The following is a 19,947-nucleotide window of genomic DNA, read 5'->3' on the forward strand; positions in this document are numbered from 1 at the left end:
TCCTCTTTCGTAACTTTTCAACGGCAAAACATAACCGCGCGACCCTCGGCGGCACTGATCGATACAAGGAAAACGGGTTTGTCAAATTACCGAAAGGGGCGACTCGTGTATTTTATCTCCCACGTCCCGCGGAAAGACAAATATTATGGACAAAGATTACAGTCCGCCCGCTGCCCTATCAGATACCCTGGGCGGTTAATGGCTACCGAATTGTCCCCATAGCGATATAGAGCTTCGGTAGGAATCAAATTATTATAAAGGAAGGAGGAAAAAAAGTAAGTTAATTTGGTATTGTTCCCCCCGAGGCAAAAAATCCGAGGAAGAAAGTCGTGGCATCAAATTGCTCCCATGTTCTTACCCTCGCCTCCCCCCTCCCTCTGTGCCCTCCTTGCCCCTCCTCCCCCTCCTTCTTTACCCATTATCCCCTTGCCCTTATTCCTACCTTTCCATTGCCTGAACCTTCACCCTTCCTCTCCTGCACGGTACATGCCTTATCTCCCTTTATTTATCTTCCTTCACTTATTCTTTTTCCCCCATACGTTGATTTCCTTTATTCCTCCTTGTTCATCTTTCCGATCTATCCACTATTTCTAATCTTACCTTCCATTTTCTCAGCCTTATCCATTTGCCTATCCATTTAGCTGTTACTTCCATTCCCTCCCATTAGTTTTTCCTGTGTTCTTTTAACCAAACGTCTAATGCATTGCTTCTCCATCCCTCCCATCCTCTGTCTCTCGCCCTTTCTCCCTACTCTGTCTTGTGTTCTCTTCCTCCCTCCTTGTCTTGCGTTTCAACTCTCCATCCCTCCCATCCTCTCTCACGTTCTTTCTTCCTGCTCTTGTCTTGCGTTCTCTCTCTATCCCCCTCCCTCCCTGTCTTGCTTTCTAACTCTCCATCCCTCCCTCTGTCTTGCGTTCTCTCTCCCCCTCCCTCCCTCTCTTCCTCTCCTTTCCTACCATTCCGTACATGTTCATTTCCTGCGCCCATTCCTTCCCTCCCTCGCCGCACGCCATACAGTTCATCATGCACGGCTTCCACCTAACTCCACCTCACCCCATTACGCCAGCACGACGCACCCTTATCTGGCCCAATCATCTGCCACTTCATCCCCGGTAAGCGCCAATCACAACCCGGCCGTTCAGGGAAGTGGAATTTCATTGGTCGTTCGGGGAGGAAGTCTGACAAGCATCTGTGGAAGGAAATTACATAAGGAGAGCCACGTAATGCTTGGCCTCAGTCTGCCCTCCGAGGCGGTACGATACAGAACGTGACCTTACAGAGAGAGAGAGAGAGAGAGAGAGAGAGAGAGAGAGAGAGAGAGAGAGAGAGAGAGAGAGAGAGAGAGAGAGAGAGAAGGGGCACTGACAGGAGCGTAGACGGACTTAGGTATCGAATTTCTTAGACGGGAAAGCAAAAAAATGGGAGATAAAAGAGAGATAAAAGAGATAAAAGAGATAAAAGAGAGAGAGAGAGAGAGAGAGAGAGAGAGAGAGAGAGAGAGAGAGAGAGAGAGAGAGAGAAAGGAAATGCCAAGATACCAATTACTTCTATCTGGTACTGTTCCCTACACACAGTTATTATTATTTCATCTTTTACCCATCATTATATCGTTTAATTGTCTGAGATGTTCCCGGCAGCTTTGGGTCCGTGTCTTAATGCTTCGCTCAGGGCATAGAGGGAAAGCCGAGCGACCTTTTTCGTATTCCTTCGTTCAGATAGGTAAGATTTTTTATGGGTTTTCATGTCTCGATTGGAAGGATTGGTTTGAAATTTTACTATAGTTATCCATTTCTTTTTTTTTGTATTTTGTTTTATATGGGAGTTTTGGAAAAGGGAGTTAGAGGAGAGAGAGAGAGGAAGAGAAGGGAGATAATGAGGTGTAGAAGGGTGCTTGGCGTTCCTTCTCACCTGTACTCCTCCCTCACCTTTTATTACCTCGTTTTACACCACCACCACCACCACCACCACCACCACTACTACCACCACCTTCACCTTCACCGTAAACCATCTTATGAGTACTCTTTCACAACCATTACCACCACCACCATCACCACCACCACCATCACCACTACCACCATCATCACTACCACCACCATCACTACCACCATCATCACTACCACCACCATCACTACCACCACCATCACTACCACCACCACCACCATCACTACCATCACCATCACCACCACTACCACCACCATCACTACCACCACCACCACCATCACTACCACCACCATCACCACCACTACCACCACCATCACTATAACCATCCTATGAGTACTCTTTCACAACCATTACCACCACCATCACCACCACTACCACCACCATCACTATAACCATCCTATGAGTACTCTCTTTCACAACCATTTCCACCACCACCACCACGACAACCATCATTGCCACATACCCCTTTTCCCAACTATCATTATACACGCAACTACTACTACTAATGATAATATACCGCTGTTTCCCTTCTACTACTACTACTACTACTACTACTACTACTACTACTACTACTACTACTACTACTATGTAATTAACGTTAAATACAAAAAGGTGTTTCATGAATAGTCCAATTCTCTGAGTGTTATAATTACGGCAATTCCATAATTACATCAGATATTTTTTTAATTTATCCAGGTTTTATATTATTGTTATTATTATTATGAGAGAGAGAGAGAGAGAGAGAGAGAGAGAGAGAGAGAGAGAGAGAGAGAGACGTGTAATGGCCTTGTTTTCCCCACGTGACGTTTTAATTGGTCGTCCCTTTAATATTTTAGCAGCAAGATATTTACGCTGAATGGCTGGATGGGGACAGGGAAGAGGAGGAGGAGGGGGAGGGGGAGGAGGAGGGAGAGGGGAAGGGGGAGGACCGTCAGTGTGTGTGTGTGTGTGTGTGTGTGGTATCATCAGCACACACGCACTAGGGGAGGGTCGCAGATGTCACGTAATCTTGAGCCCCCAAACACAACGCCCCCAACACAAGTGACAGAGTTGACGCCCCTTGCTGTCCGTACCCTCCCAAGGCGTCCTCATGAATCCTCTCCCCTTCAGCGTATATGAAAGGCGAAGGATAATCTGTCTTAATATATTTGAGAGGGAAAATCTAAACAAAACTGAGACTCGACTCCTGGAAAACTCGAGAGACAAACCCGTGAAACAAGTGAAGGGATATGGACGCTCCCACACCCACACTTCATGACCGACCATCACTGACTAGGCTCCCATATTGGCTAATTACGGCTAATAATGGGAAGAGTTAATGGGCCCAGACAATGGTGGCGCGAGGAGGACAATGGTAGCGGGGCGGGGCGAGGCGGCGGACAGACACCCGACACCCGCGCCTCCCTCCCGGAACAAAAGCCCGGCCACCTCCTGCCCGGCCCAAACATTCACTCGTCGGCGATTCACGTGGAGAATAATGAAAGTCGACTGCTTGCGTCCGTGTGATTACTGCAACTTGATATGGAGAAAGTGGAGGAGACGAAAGAAGAGGAAGAGTCTCGTAGATATAATGGAGAAGGGAAAAAACAAGAGAAAAGTCACGTAGATGGACGAGACGAATTATATGTACGGAAAACTTACTGATGACAGATAATGAAAGTCCTGTTCTTGCCTTGTTGTGATTACTGGAACTTGATATGAAGAGGAGTAAACAAGAGAAGAGGAAAAGTCACGCAGATAGAAGAAAAAACAATATATATGGAAGACACGCTGGGCCTTCACATGACATAACGAAAGTCAGTTCCTTGCATTGCTGAGATTACTGCACTTGATATAGAGGTAAAGACAAAATATTAGAAGCTTCACGTAGATAAAAAGAAAGAGTGAAGCTTGCAAATTGTATGGAGAACAGATTTGACCAGCTAGCACGTACAAAAACAAGCAGAAGTCAACCTTTTCATCGTCATAATTACTGGAACCTGATACGAAAACCGAAGACAAAACGAGAGAGAAAAAAGTCATAGATAGAAAAATTATACGCCGGAGGAACAATACATAAGGAGAAGAGGCCCCAAACATTCTAGACGTCCTTTGATGTTCTTGTATAACCACTACACACGTACATACAAGTGGAATTAGAGACCATGGCAGGGGGGGGGGCTGTTCCATCTGTCCCCGCAGAGGGTTGAAACACAGCCTCCGCCAGACAGCCTAATGGGCATAATTGTGTGTTGTCTCGAGTCTTGAGGCCGCACGAGGATGGCTGACGGGAGGCTGAGTGATGGGGGGAGGAGGAGGAGGAGGAGGAATGGGTGGAAGGAGGAGAAGGAAGAAAAGAAGAAAGGATGAAAATGATAAACAAAAAGATGAAGAAAAAAAGAAGTGGGGAAGAAAGAAGAAGAAAAGGAAGAAAAGAAAGGAAAGGAGATAGAAAGGATGAATGAGAGGGATAAAAGAAGGGGAGAGAGAGAGAGAGAGAGAGAGAGAGAGAGAGAGAGAGAGAGAGAGAGAGAGAAAAAAAAAGGCTTAGATAACTTATTAAAAACTAACCTAAAAAAATATACCACATCGCAACTAATTTATATATTCCTTACGTTTTCACTTATTAAACCTTCGAAGATGTTTATAGTGGACTTTTCTATAGCAGAGGAAAACACATCACCAACCCGCTGTCCTTCAATCGGGCCGGGAAGGAGATCGAAATATCGACGTAATAAGCATCTTTACACCGGAATATTCGCACTTATGAGATCCAATTCTACTTCCATCATGGCGCGTAGGGGGATCGGAAACCATTTACATTTCCGAATCTCCGAATGTAGCCTCAAGGGGCGGGAGATTGATCCAATAGAAGGAGGTGGCTGTGAGACGCGAATTTTCCTCAACTTCAAAAATAAAAAATAAAAACCGCGGATACTTAAGCGCTGAAACCCCTTTGAAACCGATACCGCAGCTTGACACCTCCACGGAAACCACGCCAAAACCTTAATAGTCTCCGTATATATAGTCGTGGATCCCTCATGCAGGAGGATAATTGAGAAAACACTATTTTTGATCGGGCGGGTGGCAGTGCTCCGAGCGAGTCTTGGTTTGATCATCATTATTGGAACCGTCATTTACATTTTTATTGTATCCCGCGATATTGCATTGAGGAGGGAGGATGGGAACGGCGGTGGCTTTGCGAGAGGAAGAGAGGGGGAAGGGGAAGGGAGTGAAAGAGGAGAGGGGAAGGGAAGATAGTAGAGGAGGAGAGGAGGAGGGGGAAGGGAGTGAAAGAGGAGAGGGGAAAAGAGAAAGGAGAAGATGGGAAGGAAGTGGAGGAGAGGGGAATGGAATGAAGGAGGAGGAAGGGAGTGGGAGAGGAGAGGGGAAAAGAGAAAGGAGAAGATGGGAAGGAAGTGGAGGAGAGGGGAATGGAATGAAGGAGGAGGAAGGAGTGGGAGAGAGAGGAAAACACGGGGAAAGATGAGGAAGGAAAGAGGAAGTAGGAGGAGTGTGATAAGATAAAGGTGGGATGAAGGAAAAGATGGAATAGATGGGGAAGGGGAAGGAGTAATTTTCGAACCTTCTTCCCTCTTCCTCTTCTAATCATTTCCTATTTCCTTTTTATCTTTTGTTCTCATTCACCCTCACATATTTCTCCTTTTATCCTTCCTTTCCATTTTCCTCCCCATTCTTTTATTAATTCTCAAACTATCTTCATCATTATTTTCAACCCGTGTCTCTTGTTCTAGTTCCAAGTTTACCTGTCTTCATTAATCTCCTTATCCTACCTTTTTCCCATCTTTTCATTTTCCTCTACTCTTTCTTAGTAATTCTCAAACTTCTTCAGCTCCTATTTCTTCGTTTTCTGGCCCACTGTCCCCTTTCTTTCATTCTTCTTTCACCCTCAGGTTTTCACTTATATTCCTATCTTTTCTCACGTTTCCGTTTTCCACCTGTTTTCTTTAGCAATTCTTAAATATTCTATCTTTTTATTTTTCAGTATTCCTTTCTCCATTATCTTTTTTCTAGGTCGCCCTTATCTGCCGCCTCCTCTTCATTTACTTCCCCTTCTTTTTCCATCATTATATTTTCGTTTTTACCTTCAGCAATTCTCATTTTCACTAATCTTCGTACATCCTCACCTCCTGATCCTCGTATGTTTATCCTCCTCTCAAGAAAATGCATAAGCAGTTCACAAATAAAGGTCAGTAAGGTATTAACACTCATATATCAGACAATTGATTTACTCAGGAGCTCATACAGGCAGGGTTACATGTAGACCATATATATCTAGGCCCGACTGAGCTGAGGAAGGGAATAAAACTCGTATTATTTAACGTTTCGGGCTCTGTTACGACAGTTTCTGAAGGCTACAGAGGAGATACGTCAACAGCTTTGCCAGATTATCGTACTCAGAGCATCGTATTTTTCGATTTCTGACCAACAACTACTGCAAAAAAAAAAAAGAGGAACCCGCGAATAACTAACCATTTCAACGACAGCTATAAATGAAGCTAGCTATTGGAGTAGACGAGACAGTTTTGGGGGTGGAAATCGGTAACTGTAATAGGCTGAGTACGAGAATCTGGCAACACTGTACGTCAGGTTCTCATGCGTGGTTTCCCGGTCATGGCGCAGAAGCCTTTCAAAACTACAGTCAGGGTCAGGGAAACAACTTCTGCGAGATCCCTTTTAAATAGATGTACTAAGGTTTTGAAGAGTTAGATGATATAGGCCAAGGCATCCTGTGGCCATAGATAGATTCCTCGGACGGGCCTCCTCAGCACATGTTCTTTGGGATGTTTTCGTTGGCGGCGCACACCACCGCGCGTAGGTCCTCCCGAGCAGCCATCATCACCTCCTCGGAGAACACCTGCAGGAGATAGATGAGAAAGTATTAGTTATCGCCCCGGCGCCATATGATCCTGCAGTTGCGGCGCCAAGTCACAACGCTCCTAAGAATCATCATTAGTTATCGCCGCCACTAAAGTCCCCTCCATCAAAACTGTGGGTAATGCTAGTTTGGGGCTAGACAATGTTAATACTGCAGTGTCGGCATTTTCTCTCTCGTTGCCTCTCAGACTCAGACCAGTTCACGCCCGTCTTGTATCACGTCCACAAGTACACGTTCATATACAGTTTGCTTCCCATATACGGACTTAAGTTAACTCAGTGTTTGTCTATCCCAACATTACAGGTCCAGACAACACCGGGAAAAACAAAAACTAACTGATAAAGAAATGTTCCCACCGTTCAAATACTACGAATTGTTACTATAATCCTCACCCGATGCACCAAATGCGTATTGTCGGTGAAAAGTAAGGCAAAAAAAAAGAAAACAGATTTACAATTACAGCTAAATGAGATAATCTTTTGGATACATATTTCCTACATTGTCTATTGATGAACGACAATGAACTTAGGTTGTGGGCTGAAGGAGTTACACGCTTTATATACTCATTACATACGTCGTTGATGAGGATCCAGGGTGCCGAGGAGAGGTCGGGGCTGACGCTCTGCTGCTTGACGCCCGTTGTGTGCATGAGGTTCTGGCCCTCGAAGGTGGTGGCGCACTCGTTGATGCGGTTGTAGTCCACTTGTGACAGCTCGGCGCACTGCGAGGGTGGAGGGAGAACTCAGTGGTAGTAAGTAGGTAGGTAAGCAGATGGATGGAGAGAGAGAAGTAGGTAGGTAAGTAGACGGGTGTATGGAGAGAGAAGTAGTAGACAGGTAAGCAGATAGATATAAAGGTGCACATAGAGACGTGTAGTGTGTAAAACTACCACTACGATCAGAAAACAGTCCATAAAAACCTCGGCAACTTCTACGAGAGGCTTTTCATACATACTGTGATGCCAATACGATTAAGAATGCAGGCAAAAGGCCATTCAAAACAAGCTGGGGAGGGAGATGATGAGGGAGTTGCACGCACCTCAGCAGTCGCCGCGGCCCCCTGGAACTTGTCCATGATACAGTTGGAGAAGCTCATCAGCTGGTCGACGGTGGGGATGTTGTGCTTGGCGCACATCATCATTATGTTGCCCACGCACTCCTCCGCCCCATGGATGCAGGAGAAGCTGTAGCCATTAGCGGCCACGGTCTCCTGCAGGGTCGAGAGAGAGAGAGAGAGAGAGAGAGAGAGAGAGAGAGAGAGAGTTATGAGAATTGAAAAACTTAGGGTAGTTTTTCTTTGTCATAGTGTTTAACCTTATTTTTTTTGCAATATAAGCGATTGTCTACCACTACTTCCACCTCCACCATTACTACTACTACTACTTCTATTATTGTTACTATCATAATCTAGTTTTAGTAATAGTGAAAGTTGTAGTCATTATTTTTTGAAGTAGTCTTGTATGAAAACGCAAATTCAGGCTGAAAATAATTATAAACACATTTCTTACAGGCAGTCGAAGAAGGGGGCAAGGCGGAAGAATGAAGCAAACAAGATCCTGGAGCCACGAAACTACCCTACCTGAGTCCTGCCGTAGAGGTAGAGGTCGAGGGCGATGTAGTCCCTGAGCTCCAGCCACACAGGGTAGAGCTGCGTGGTGAAGAAGGCCTTGCTCTTGGGGGACAGCGCCTCGTAGTACACCGACACCTTCGTCTTCTTCTGTCAGGGAGGAAGGGTGAGTGTGGGAGTCGTGGTGGTGGTGGTTGTGGTGAAGGGAGCGAGTGGTTGTTTGTGTTGTCTGTTTGGGCGAGTTTCTTTTGTTTCTTTGTCTGTTTCTCTATCTTTTTGTTTGTTTGTTTTTAGTTGTTGATGTTGAGTGAGGTTGCGCTACTTTGAGACCAATTATCCTTTTCTCTCCTAAGCCTGTAGTTATGCTTTAGTCTTTTCCTAGATCATTATTAACACCTTTTTGCCCTTTTTTTTTTTTTTGTGTGTGTTGGGGGCTGCGTCCTGTTTTAGCTTATGTAGATGTATAGTGAAAAGTTACCCTTCAGGACATTATTCTTATTCAGTTGTCTCCTTTTGATCCTACCAATTCGTTATTTAGTACTTGAATACGAAGCTTCACTCACGGGGGCCGCCGCGCCCAGCACCAGGGGCAGGAGGGCGAGGGCGAGGAGGTGTCGGAAAGCCATGGTGATAGGGTTGGTGGTTGACGGCGGGCTCGTGCTGGGCGGCGGCTTATATACCTCTCTTAGTGCTTACGTAAATAACAACTGTCAGATGTGTGGACTATTTACTAATTTTGGTATGTATATTAACTATGACGTAATCGACAATTATCGCGTTCGTTTTACCTTCACGAGTTTTTACTTTGATTTAACAGCTCAAAACCTTAACGATAACATGGTAGGCTGGAGTTTTTACCCTGGGGTGCATACAGGCTTAGTCACACAGACACTGCTTTTCGTAGTTTTATTTTGTACCTGAGCAAAACCGATACAACCGAAGATCACTCAACAACCCTCCTTGCCTTCCCCTCCTCACCACACACACACATTTTTGTCAAGACGTGTTTCTAATTACATCAGGCAAGGGCTTGGTTCGTCTGCCAATTAAAATACCGGCAGCTGGAGGTTGATGGCCACTTTATTTAAACGAATCCCATTTATATTAATTATTTATGAGTAGCATGATGAGAGGCTAACTGTTATATATATATATATATATATATATATATATATATATATATATATATATATATATATATATATATATATATATATATATATATATATATATATATATATAATACTATTGATATGTTATTGATATGTTATATATACCAAAGTAAGTTTCATAAATTAACATTAATATAGGATAAATTAAATGCAGCCAAAGCCACTGGAAATAAGAATGACAGTAGTACTAAAAGAGCCTCCTGTTAAAAATTTTAAGCACCTGATTCAAACGGACACACAATTCAGTGTCCCTTATAATTAGCTTTGAAGTCTTCCAGACATGGCAAGCAGAATTCACAACTTCCAGGATGTTGACAAATTCCTACAATATCAATTCATAAGCCATAAGTAGGAAGACATGTGAGGTAATAAAATTAGAAATATGAAACTTTAAAACAAGCCTTTCAGAACTGTTATAATCAACACCACCCAATGCATTTTGGGCCAGATAAAATCATTATATTAAACAGCAAAAATTATATTAATTAAAAAGACATAATAGGACTGTTTAATAGGCAGCAAAAGTTTCTTTATTTAAATTCAGCATCTTCTCTCCAACAGGCAGCTCCTGAAGTATGAATGGCAGCTTGATTGTACGTGTGAAGCGCAGACACTGGTTTCAACAGGGGATGCTTGCAGTCTGTCAGCCTCAGGGCATTTAGTAACACACTCATGGACTGATGCAAGGAGTGTTGGTCTGTTGACTGACCCGCACCCTGGGACTGTGTTGTGAACACTGAAGCGAGGAAGGGCTGCTTCCTTGCCACATCATTTTGTAACCCTTGTATGAGCTAGGTAATAGGTTCTGGTGATGGCTCCCAAGATCTGACACAAGAAATTGAAATCAGTGAGACAGTCTCCAGCTGAGGCATAATTGCTATGGGAAAAGCACTTGGCATGGAAATTTGATTGGAGAGACCCCTTCGAGGATGAGAGTATAGATGGGTGAGCCGGTTTCTCATCGATTCAGGCAAGTGCAGGTGGCTTACTAGAGGGCTGGGATGTCTGACTGGGACCACAGTGCACCATCACATCTGAAAGAATTATAATGTCAACACAGAAATTGAACACATTCTTGTAATGTTCATTACTATAGGCTTTTAAGCTGGATCCCAGCCGTGTGAGTAAGGACGCTGCTGATTGGCTGTTGGAGAGTGCAATGTTTGCCATCACATTGTAAAGAAATATTCATATTTTCTGATCCTAACTTATGTTACACAATGTAGGCAGATTTTGTGGACATCACTGGATTACACAGTGGTTTCACAATTATATCACTATTTTCAGAACTCTATAGGGCAAAAAACTTCCCACAGTTAAGTCAGAAAAACATGTTTCTACCACATTTTACCAACCAATATTTCCAGAAATTATGGAATGCTTGCATGCATTAAATCCTGAATATTGTGGCACACTCAGATTTTAGATAAAGTGCAATATGAAAAGACAGGGAAGGGTTTACAAAATTGTATATAAAGTTTTAGTCGTGTTAGTTGTACAAACACTTTAATCCAACGATGTCTACAGATCTTGTGTACCAGATAAGCCAAGTAAAGAATGATGAGTATATTCTGAACCTGGGCAGCTGTGTCTTCAGGCACCCCACCTGCCTACAGGCACTCAGCAGCATCCAGCCACTATTGGGAGAGCAGCTGCTGGTTATTTAGCTAGCTGCAGTCTGTTAAACCAACTGTTTTTCTGATGCCTAAGTAGCAATTGTAGCAGCGCTCCAGTATTGGCTCACTTCTTCTCTCAGCTCTTGTGGAGGTACAGTCACACATGCTTTTGTCTGTACTTTAGCATGTAACACCAAGAGCATGTGCAAGGGACTGCCACAGAAGAAGCCAGTCAATCAAAAGTGCCACTACACTCTCAATGTCACCACACAGTATGGTCACAACCCCTCCAGTCACCTATGTGTTCTATCCATCTAGAATTCTACATTGTTGTATCTCTTCTCCCAGCTTCAGCATCAATATAATTGTTATTCACAATTTTCTAAAGATGACAAACCACACAGAATACAGCTACATGTTACATAACTTGAATAAGGTTTTGATAACTATGAAAACAAATTTTGTAGGCGTAGACATTTCAGATTTTATCCTTAAAATTTTTTAAAGACAGAGGCATAGTAAAGATTCAGATTTTGGGGGGGGTCTAACATTAATATATATAGTATCATTATTTACATCATCACTATAATGCATCAATTTTTTCCCATCTCTTGCTAATCTACCGCAGTGCTCTTCAACCTGGATGGGCGGCTGTACTGAGGTGGGGGAGATAGGGTGGAAATCAGTACTTGTGTGTGGGTGGGGGGCATCATGTCACAAAAGTGGAATCTGTGCCCAAGTCGTTGCAGTCAAAATGTGGCACAAATGGAGTGACAAGCTGTAATGATCAAGAAGACAATCTATTTTTATCGTTTCTCTTAAGATATATCGACAAGTTTAGATTTTATCAGAGAAAGCTGATCATCTAGAACGGACAGCTTTTCTGGTATCTACTACAGTAGGGGGGAACGGCAAAAGAAAAAAGTTGAAGAGCACTGCCAAAGACTACCCCATATGCCAACAAACATAAAAGCAACTTACATGTGTCTGCTGTCTGCCTGCCGTCCAGTCACTGTCTGCTGTCTGCCTGCCGTCCAGTCACCATACAGCTGAAGATCATCAAATTTCCATCTTGTGCAGTTGTCTTTTCCATTCAGCTCCCCATCTTCCCTGCAGCATAAGGGACAAAATAAAAGGAATGGACATAATGGTGTGTGGTGCTCCATGATAGTTTAGCAATGTAATGAGAATGAATAAGGATGAGTGAGTTTTGGTTTGGGTGTGGCAGCAAAGGAAGAGTACTGAGGAGCTGAATGGGTGAAGTCTGGCATTGATATAGTTAGACAAATGAATGGGGCAAGTTAATTTTTGGTAGGACTGTTCATGGTCTGGTAATACATGTCCTGGATGACAAGGGCATGAAAGGAATCAATGTATATACCAACTTTTACTTAAGTTGTGGCTAAAAAGGTAAGTAATTTATATAACTATGGATATGGCATTCTAAATGAGCTATCACAGTTTTCAGGTACAAATTTAGACAACTGAGTAAAAACACGCATGGGATGAAAGGCCTCCAGTGCCTATTAAACTAACCTTTAGACTTAAGATAGAGGTGAAGCAGACTGATCCACTTCTGTAATCTTGAGTGTTGTGGTGACTCATCTTGGGCAGCTGAGTCTTGCTGAGCGACGCCTCAGCTCGGTATCGGATCTTTCATTCTTGATCTTTTTGGCTCCTGTGGGCATGGCTGACCCTTCTCTCTTCAGCTTTCTGGCTCTTATCGGCAGGTTGGATCCTTCATCTTTCACAGCTTTTCTCTTAACACTTCTTGGGCCTTTTGCTCTCTTTCCTGGTTTTGGGTTGTTTGCAGTTTCCTCTACTTCTGTTTTCCAATATTTGCTTTCCATGGAGCCAACTGTTTCGGCACTTGAGTGTTCTCCCTCTGTCTTTACTGCACTCTCCCCATAGCCTGAATCTGAACTTTGTTCCTTCTTGTTCTTTTGTTTCTTTGTCTTCTTGTTTCTTGAGTTTGCTTCTGCATAAAATGGTAAAATTTTAAAAAGAATTACAAAAAAAGCATTTCATTAAAAATTAATATGTAGGTATGCATAAAGAATGCCTGGAACATGACATTAGGGCCAAAGCATCAAGCTTTCTGTCCAGTGTATGTTCAGGTGTTAATCATTATTAGTTTATTTTCATTGATGGACCATTACTATAAATCTAAATAAAAAAATAATCCACTGGATGATATGCCTTTTTTTTCTGGGAAATCTCCCATTTGCTAATATATTATGCACCAGTGGGCACTGCTAAAGTTAGCTTCGCTAACTGGTAATCCGCTAACTAAATCAGCTCTAAAACCATTAACCCCTTCACTCCGGTGACACCGACGTCGGCGTCCAACAACGTAAGGGTTAATCCTCTTCTAAACCTCTTGAGAGGAAATGGAAGAGGATTAAGAGGAATTTAGAGGAGGATTGAGAGGTTTAGAAGAGGATTAATCCTCTTCCATTTCCTCGACCCATTCCATACTGTGACGCCGACGTCTGCGTCACGGATGGAAAGGGTTAAAAACAGACATAGTGACCTGAAATTTCAATATCATGCAGCTTAGACATAGAGCTTTCCTGAAAGGTATAACATGCCAAAATCAGATGATAATCAAACTGGGTGGCATGCGCTGGGTCTGTCCTCTCGCAATGTGACTTCAAGTTGTAAAGGCTTGCCATCTGTCCATTAATGATGGCCTCCTTGGGGTGGCACATGACGCACCGGAAGTGCAAGACATTGGCGTTCATCATATCTCATAATTTAAGGACAAAGTACTTCTCCAGGTGGGGCCATGGGTTCTGGAATTTTTGGGACTCCTGGAGGTCAGCTTGAGTGTCCTCTGCCTCACCCACAGCTGCTGCCGGCTCCCTAACAGGATCAGTATCCTCAGGCAGAACAAAAACGTCCTCACTTGGGTCACCTTCCATGACATCAATAACAATAAACAAGGCAACAGTAATGCACGCGACTATACAGTGACAACATCGCAGCTGAACCGGACAAAGAGCCCAACAAGCAACAAGAAGAGAAAGAAGCATCCAGTTTATCCTAAATCCATATATTTTACCCAAGATTTCCTGCAAATTTATGCATTTTTTACTTTTTTTTCATAACTGACACTTTTATTTTTATTATTTTAAGTTTATTTCTTGTCAGATGGAAAATATCAAATTCTTGTTAATAAATCCTGAGTTCAAAGAGTTGGAAATGGAAGATGCATTACCTTATTAAAAGTAGAAGCCCTGGAATTATTGCACCATGTGGGTTAACTGGTGCTGTATCTGCCCACAATGGACAACAACAAACCTATATAAAATTTTCTGTAGAGAAATAACTACATTTAGCGAAAGCTAATTGGTCCATTAACTGTTTGCAAAGTTAGTGAAAATGCTAATCAGCTAATGAAAAAGTTAGCTTCGTTAATTAGCAGTTAGCAGAACCATGCCCACCACTGACATAATGTAAGATGTATTTGAAAAATAATCCATGCTTGAGGTCCTAAGCATAAGTTTGGGGCATACGCTATTACTGTGCATGGCCTTGGCACCCATCTCCATCGCATTGACCCTGAAGCCTGTGGTGGGAAGAGCCCATTATCCTGGGACACAGAGCCAGTGTGAGACCTGGGTTGCCACAGTTTACCATCCCCAGGTTTCCCCAGGTACCCATTTACTGAACCAGCCCAAAAGAAAGGATAAACAGCTGGGTGAGCTGCACGCCACCTGCCCAGGTCAGAATTCAAACCTAAGTACATGGATTCGTAGCTATTCGTAGCCCAGAGAAGCACAATGCAGCAAAGGGGATTGTTGTCCTCAAATTCTGGTCTAATTAAAATAAAACTAGACTGACTATTCAAAGATTTTCAAATTAAGCAAACTGAAAGCTGAGGTAAGAACTAAGTGTAACTGGCAAACCATCTAAGATACTTCAGCTTGTCTTGTGCCCTACTAGTGACCTAGAAACCACACCACTTCACTTATTACTTTTGGCTCACAGGAAACAGGTCGGCACACCCACCTTTAGGCTTGAGGCGGCCGGGCTCACCAGCAAACCACATTGTGCGGCCATTGTGGTCCACCATGTTGTTCATGCCATCCTGGTAGTAACACTGAAGCCACTCCTGGAAACAACAACACAAGGACTTCAGCTGCATGACCATTGCATATTCCCTTTGTGTAAGATTGATATTCTTGCTGTATTTACATATACATAATTTGAATGGTTAAAATTTTGGACATGTACCAATATATAAATGCACCTCAGAAATGTGTGATATTTTGAAACGGCTAAACAAAATATAAGAATTTACTCCTTTGGTGTCTCGAGACCTTTCCAAAGATAAATAAAATAAATCTGTTGTCTTCAAGTGTTAAAGGGGTGAATATATCATTAATGAAGATTCAGGACCCATATTGTCTCCTGAGAGAGGGGCAGGCTGCTGACAAGGGTGGTCTGAACAAATTCACACCAAGCAGAGGTGACTCACCCTAAATGCTGCATATTCTTCCTCATCAGCATCAGGATCAACATTGTAGCCTTTCCCACCCCCACTCAGGTTGACTACTTCATTGGGCAGGATGTGGCACAGGTCCAGGAGGTCTGGTTTTATATTATTCTCCTCTGGATCCTCTTGTTTCACTTGACTCTCAAACCACTTACTGAATGGCTTCAGTTCACTCAGCACCTCCCGGGCCTCGTCAAAGGGACGAACGCCACACCTGTGAGATGCAAAAACAAGATCAGGAAGTGTTCATGTTTGCTGCAAACAAAACTTGAGTGATGAAAACAATACATTTTCTGTCATTCTAAAATCTACGAGTGTGAATCCATGAATATAGTGAACCTGTGAATATGGGGGCACAGGTGTATATCCTGGATTATGATCCAATTCATGGACATGTGTCTGAATTACTGAGAGTCTGATTTATCCAATATCTGCTTATGCTGTCATGGACAGTAATAAACTGAAGATAACCACAAAATTTTTTAACTTAAATCTGAATCTCTGACTTTGCCATTTTTTACTGTGATTGTAATATTATGTACATGGCTATTGTCACACTGAATTCACAGAATGCCTAAATCCAAACAAAGAGTTCACAAACCTGTATAGAATCTCTGCACGGAGGTAATTACCAATACCATTGAAGAACTTCTGGTTCAGCATGGCCTCACAGATGGGCTTGTTGAAGGCTGCCGACTTGAGATTCTCCAGCACATTGCTCCTGAAGGCAGGATAATCCCACATAGGGTCTGGCCCACGATCTTTCCCCCAGTCTGCTCCAACCTCCCACCTCCCAAACCTCCGGTAATCCACAAAGCTGAGCACCATTGGGGTTGCTTCACTGATGGTATAGAACCTGGAAGAGGAAACTTCATTTACCTTTTGTAGTATATCATCAGTGGCTGAGCCAAGAGAAGAATGCTGCTTGTATGATCAATCAACAGGTTCTCAACATTGTAGTTATTATGTATGGAATAATAATATTACAGGCAATAAAATACCATCAAAATATGCTTGAAATCTTACAACAGAATTACACCTGTAGACATGAATTTGCTCCATAACTATGTATATATAGTATATATAAAAACCATTCCATTCATTAGTTCCCAAAACCTTCCTTAAGACTAAAGTAAGTTAGTAAGCCTTCTGGTAACTCAGTCCAATATGAACACTCTAGATCTTTAAGTGGCTCCTATGGCAATGAATAAACTGACAGCCAGGCCAAGAGTTCTTGCATCACCATTAGAGCCACCTAAACACAAGGAGCATCTGTAGTGGACAGAGTTACCAGAACTTACTTACAAGAGGTCTCGTAGATGGTTTCATGATTCCCGCCACAGAGCGAGTTGGTTGGGTGCAATTCTATATTTTCGCATTACGTAATTTTCGTGATATACAGAATTTTCCTGGGCTTGACAACCACCTACATTTTCTTAAAACTTTGTACTGTGAAGCCATTTTAATCAAAATAATAATGCCTTTGCAAAACAATGGAGAAACACGAACTCACACATAATGAATTCTACCTTAACACACCGAACAACAGTCAACAGTTAACGATGGATGAAGATGAAGGCAAATGAGGCAAAATCAGCTACGAACAAGTGTAATGGCTGTGCAACTCACTGCAGGTGGGCGTGTTTGTGCAGCTCCGTGACGGGTGTGTACTTGAAGCTGCCGGACATGCCGAAGCGGAAGAGGATGCTCAACGTGTCCCCGCCCTCGGCCCCCGCCCCGCCCTCCGCCAGCACCACCTTGAGCTCCTTGCCCCTGGACACGGCCCGCACCCTGTAGGCCGCCTTGCCCCACGCCACGTCGGGGTTCTTGGTGGACACGACGGACTTCACCACCGGGCCGCCGAACAGCGTCTTCTTGCCGATGGCGGTGATGAATTTGGCCGCCAGGTGAAGCTCGGGGCCCTCGGGCATGGCTGCGGCTGCCGAACACTTCTTGTTCTTCTTCTGGAGTGTGTGGGGGAGCAAGTAGGACCGTGGGCGCCGCCTCGCGCTGCCTGATACTGATACTCGCCGCCAGCCCGCCAAGGATCGCGGCCCACGAGGGTACACAACAGTTTACAATAATATAATGTGCATCATAAAGCAAAGCAACTTCTTTATCATCTCATAATAATCTGATAAATAGTAAACATATCAAATTGTAATTTCTGTTGTGTAGATATCGTACCGTTTGAGTTTTGATAATTCATGTAGTAAAGTTTTGCCATTTTTTCAATATTTTTCGATAAAGAAAAGCATTTCTTATTTACTTTGAAGCATTAGATATGTATTATTATACAAATAAACGTCGAGGTAATCAAATTTATATCTAATATTTCTGATACACCCGTATACTGTCTGGCCATAGATCTTCGATTAGTAGAGCGCTGTGACAGCGCCGCTGTCAGTAACAGTGGACTGTCCGCCATATTGGTACGGGCATTAAGGAAAAAAAAAAAATCTCTAGCTTCAATAACACTGGCAGAGGTGAGATTATCTTGACTGATTGACCGACAGCGCCGCTGTCAGCAACAGTGGACTGTCCGCCATATTGGTACGGGCATGAAAAAAAAATCTCTCCAGCCTCCAATAACACTGGCAGAGATTATCTTGACATGGAGATGAAGAACACTAGCCAGTATTCCACTGGCTATCGTTAGCGCTATTTAATCAATGTTGCTCCTAACACAAAAAGTTGTGACTGGCTACCAGCTACTGGGCCGGTCGTTCATATATATTTGCTGTACTCAAAATGGTACTGTGGCCTTGATGACTTTCCAGCCTGCATCTGCAGAAAATATGGTCACCATTGATGTGATCATTACAAATCATCAAAAATAGGCTTTGATATATAGCCATTATGACCATCAATGGAAGACCATTCACGTATAGAGGGGGCTGAAGGTTAAGCTTTAAAAGCAAGAACAGACGTTTAATTAAAAGGAGGAAGGACACCTGATGAAATCAAACCTTTGTACTGTCTCCTTAATTAAGTGCAATAAAAATAAAATTCAGAACTAGTTTTATTAACAAATGGAAACTTTGTAGAAAACTTATTCTAATGCCCAAGTTCTCTATTCATGTGACCTGCAACATGCCTGTACATGAACCCAGACAGTCAAAGTGTTACTGGTGATTAATCTCAGCTGAGCAGTAAGTGGCCAAGTAGTTTCCTCAAGTGTGCCCAGCCCATGCCTGGAGGCAGACAAGTTTCCTCCTCACTCACATCAGTCCTCAGTGGAAGGCAACAATATCTCATAAGGACAGCCAGAGTGCACGGCCTCGGTGGCTTTGTTTTAGGATGATTCAAGGCTCAATTTTCTGGTCATTAGTGTGTACACCCATTGGCAGATACAAGGGAGGTCCAAGGGGGCCAAGGCCCCCCCCATGGTCCAGAGCGGATACAGGAAAACTAGCTCAAAAGCGCGCTGCGGCTATAACAGTTTTTTCTCAGAGGAATCGGCCGTCTGCATTCAAATCCAAAGAGGAACACTGGCCGCCAGGAATGCTTTGGCACCAAGACCAGTCTCTATGTCCACTGATTCAAGTCAGTCCACCATTTATTCAGGAGCAGGACTGCCGAGAATGGCGAACCGGTAATGCTAATGCCCCTCCCACCCGCAAAAATCCTGGCATCGCCCCCCCCCCAACTTTTTTCCTGGATCCACGCCTGTTAACACCATTGCAACTATGACCTTGATGGGCAACAAACAACCCAAGAGATGTGTGAGTAAGGAAAATTTCAAGCTCTTCTTCCTGGCATTTCAAAGAGTGGCAGATAGTTACCGTCTCACCTTTTCTTCAGACAAAACACTATGCTTAAAGTCATGTTTCCATAATAATGTAACACCCTCTTCACAATCTTCAAGATAACAATATAAAGACACAGTGGCACCCTACAAAACCATCTATCCAGTAAGAGGCTGGAATATCACAATCAGCAGAGCAGCTAAAACACTGCTTGCAACTGTCAAGTCACAAGTTTGGTCCTGAAACAAAGGTCACTTGAAAAATACTTTTGCCTGTCTTTAGAACTGATTCAACATGGTTTCTAAAACACGGTCATCACAAAGTTGACTACATTCACAGGGACAGCATCTTCACATTCATTGTATCTGTTTCAAACGTCATTCCTTCCATGCAGCAACCAGATTTCACTAGCACTCCAGCAACAATTCTCTAAATTTTTGACTCAGATAATTATAAATTCTTGAGGTAATTGTCAAAACTATGAACATCCTTGGAATATGCAGGATATTGCAATCTTTCCATC

At 43.2% G+C, this 19,947-nt stretch overlaps 2 protein-coding genes and 1 long non-coding RNA gene across 3 annotated transcripts in view; 1 reads left to right on the forward strand and 2 right to left on the reverse strand.

Annotated features, from left to right (window-relative positions):
* The window catches only part of LOC126994922 (uncharacterized), a 44,138-nt gene extending 33,871 nt beyond the window's left edge, over window positions 1–10,267 (forward strand). The window contains exons 4-5 of the long non-coding RNA XR_007749724.1: window positions 8,330–8,552; window positions 10,120–10,267. This is a non-coding gene — a long non-coding RNA (uncharacterized LOC126994922). The remainder of the gene's footprint in view (window positions 1–8,329; window positions 8,553–10,119) is intronic.
* On the reverse strand, window positions 6,157–9,098 carry LOC126994920 (gamma-interferon-inducible lysosomal thiol reductase-like). Its single transcript, XM_050854195.1, has 5 exons — window positions 8,950–9,098; window positions 8,399–8,536; window positions 7,859–8,029; window positions 7,395–7,541; window positions 6,157–6,799 (listed from the first exon to the last, which is right to left on the reverse strand). The coding sequence occupies exons 1-5, from the start codon at window positions 9,010–9,012 to the stop codon at window positions 6,707–6,709; spliced, it is 612 nt and encodes a 203-aa protein (XP_050710152.1). The 5' UTR covers window positions 9,013–9,098; the 3' UTR covers window positions 6,157–6,706.
* LOC126994912 (endonuclease 8-like 1) lies at window positions 9,627–18,544 on the reverse strand. Its single transcript, XM_050854186.1, has 7 exons — window positions 17,305–18,544; window positions 16,277–16,531; window positions 15,658–15,889; window positions 15,189–15,291; window positions 12,711–13,152; window positions 12,156–12,284; window positions 9,627–10,592 (listed from the first exon to the last, which is right to left on the reverse strand). The coding sequence occupies exons 1-5, from the start codon at window positions 17,604–17,606 to the stop codon at window positions 12,776–12,778; spliced, it is 1,269 nt and encodes a 422-aa protein (XP_050710143.1). The 5' UTR covers window positions 17,607–18,544; the 3' UTR covers window positions 9,627–10,592; window positions 12,156–12,284; window positions 12,711–12,775.
* Window positions 18,545–19,947: the final 1,403 nt, after the last annotated feature.

This window comes from Eriocheir sinensis, chromosome 7 (genome assembly GCF_024679095.1).
Source record: "Eriocheir sinensis breed Jianghai 21 chromosome 7, ASM2467909v1, whole genome shotgun sequence".
Classification (NCBI taxonomy): Eukaryota; Metazoa; Arthropoda; class Malacostraca; order Decapoda; family Varunidae; genus Eriocheir; species Eriocheir sinensis.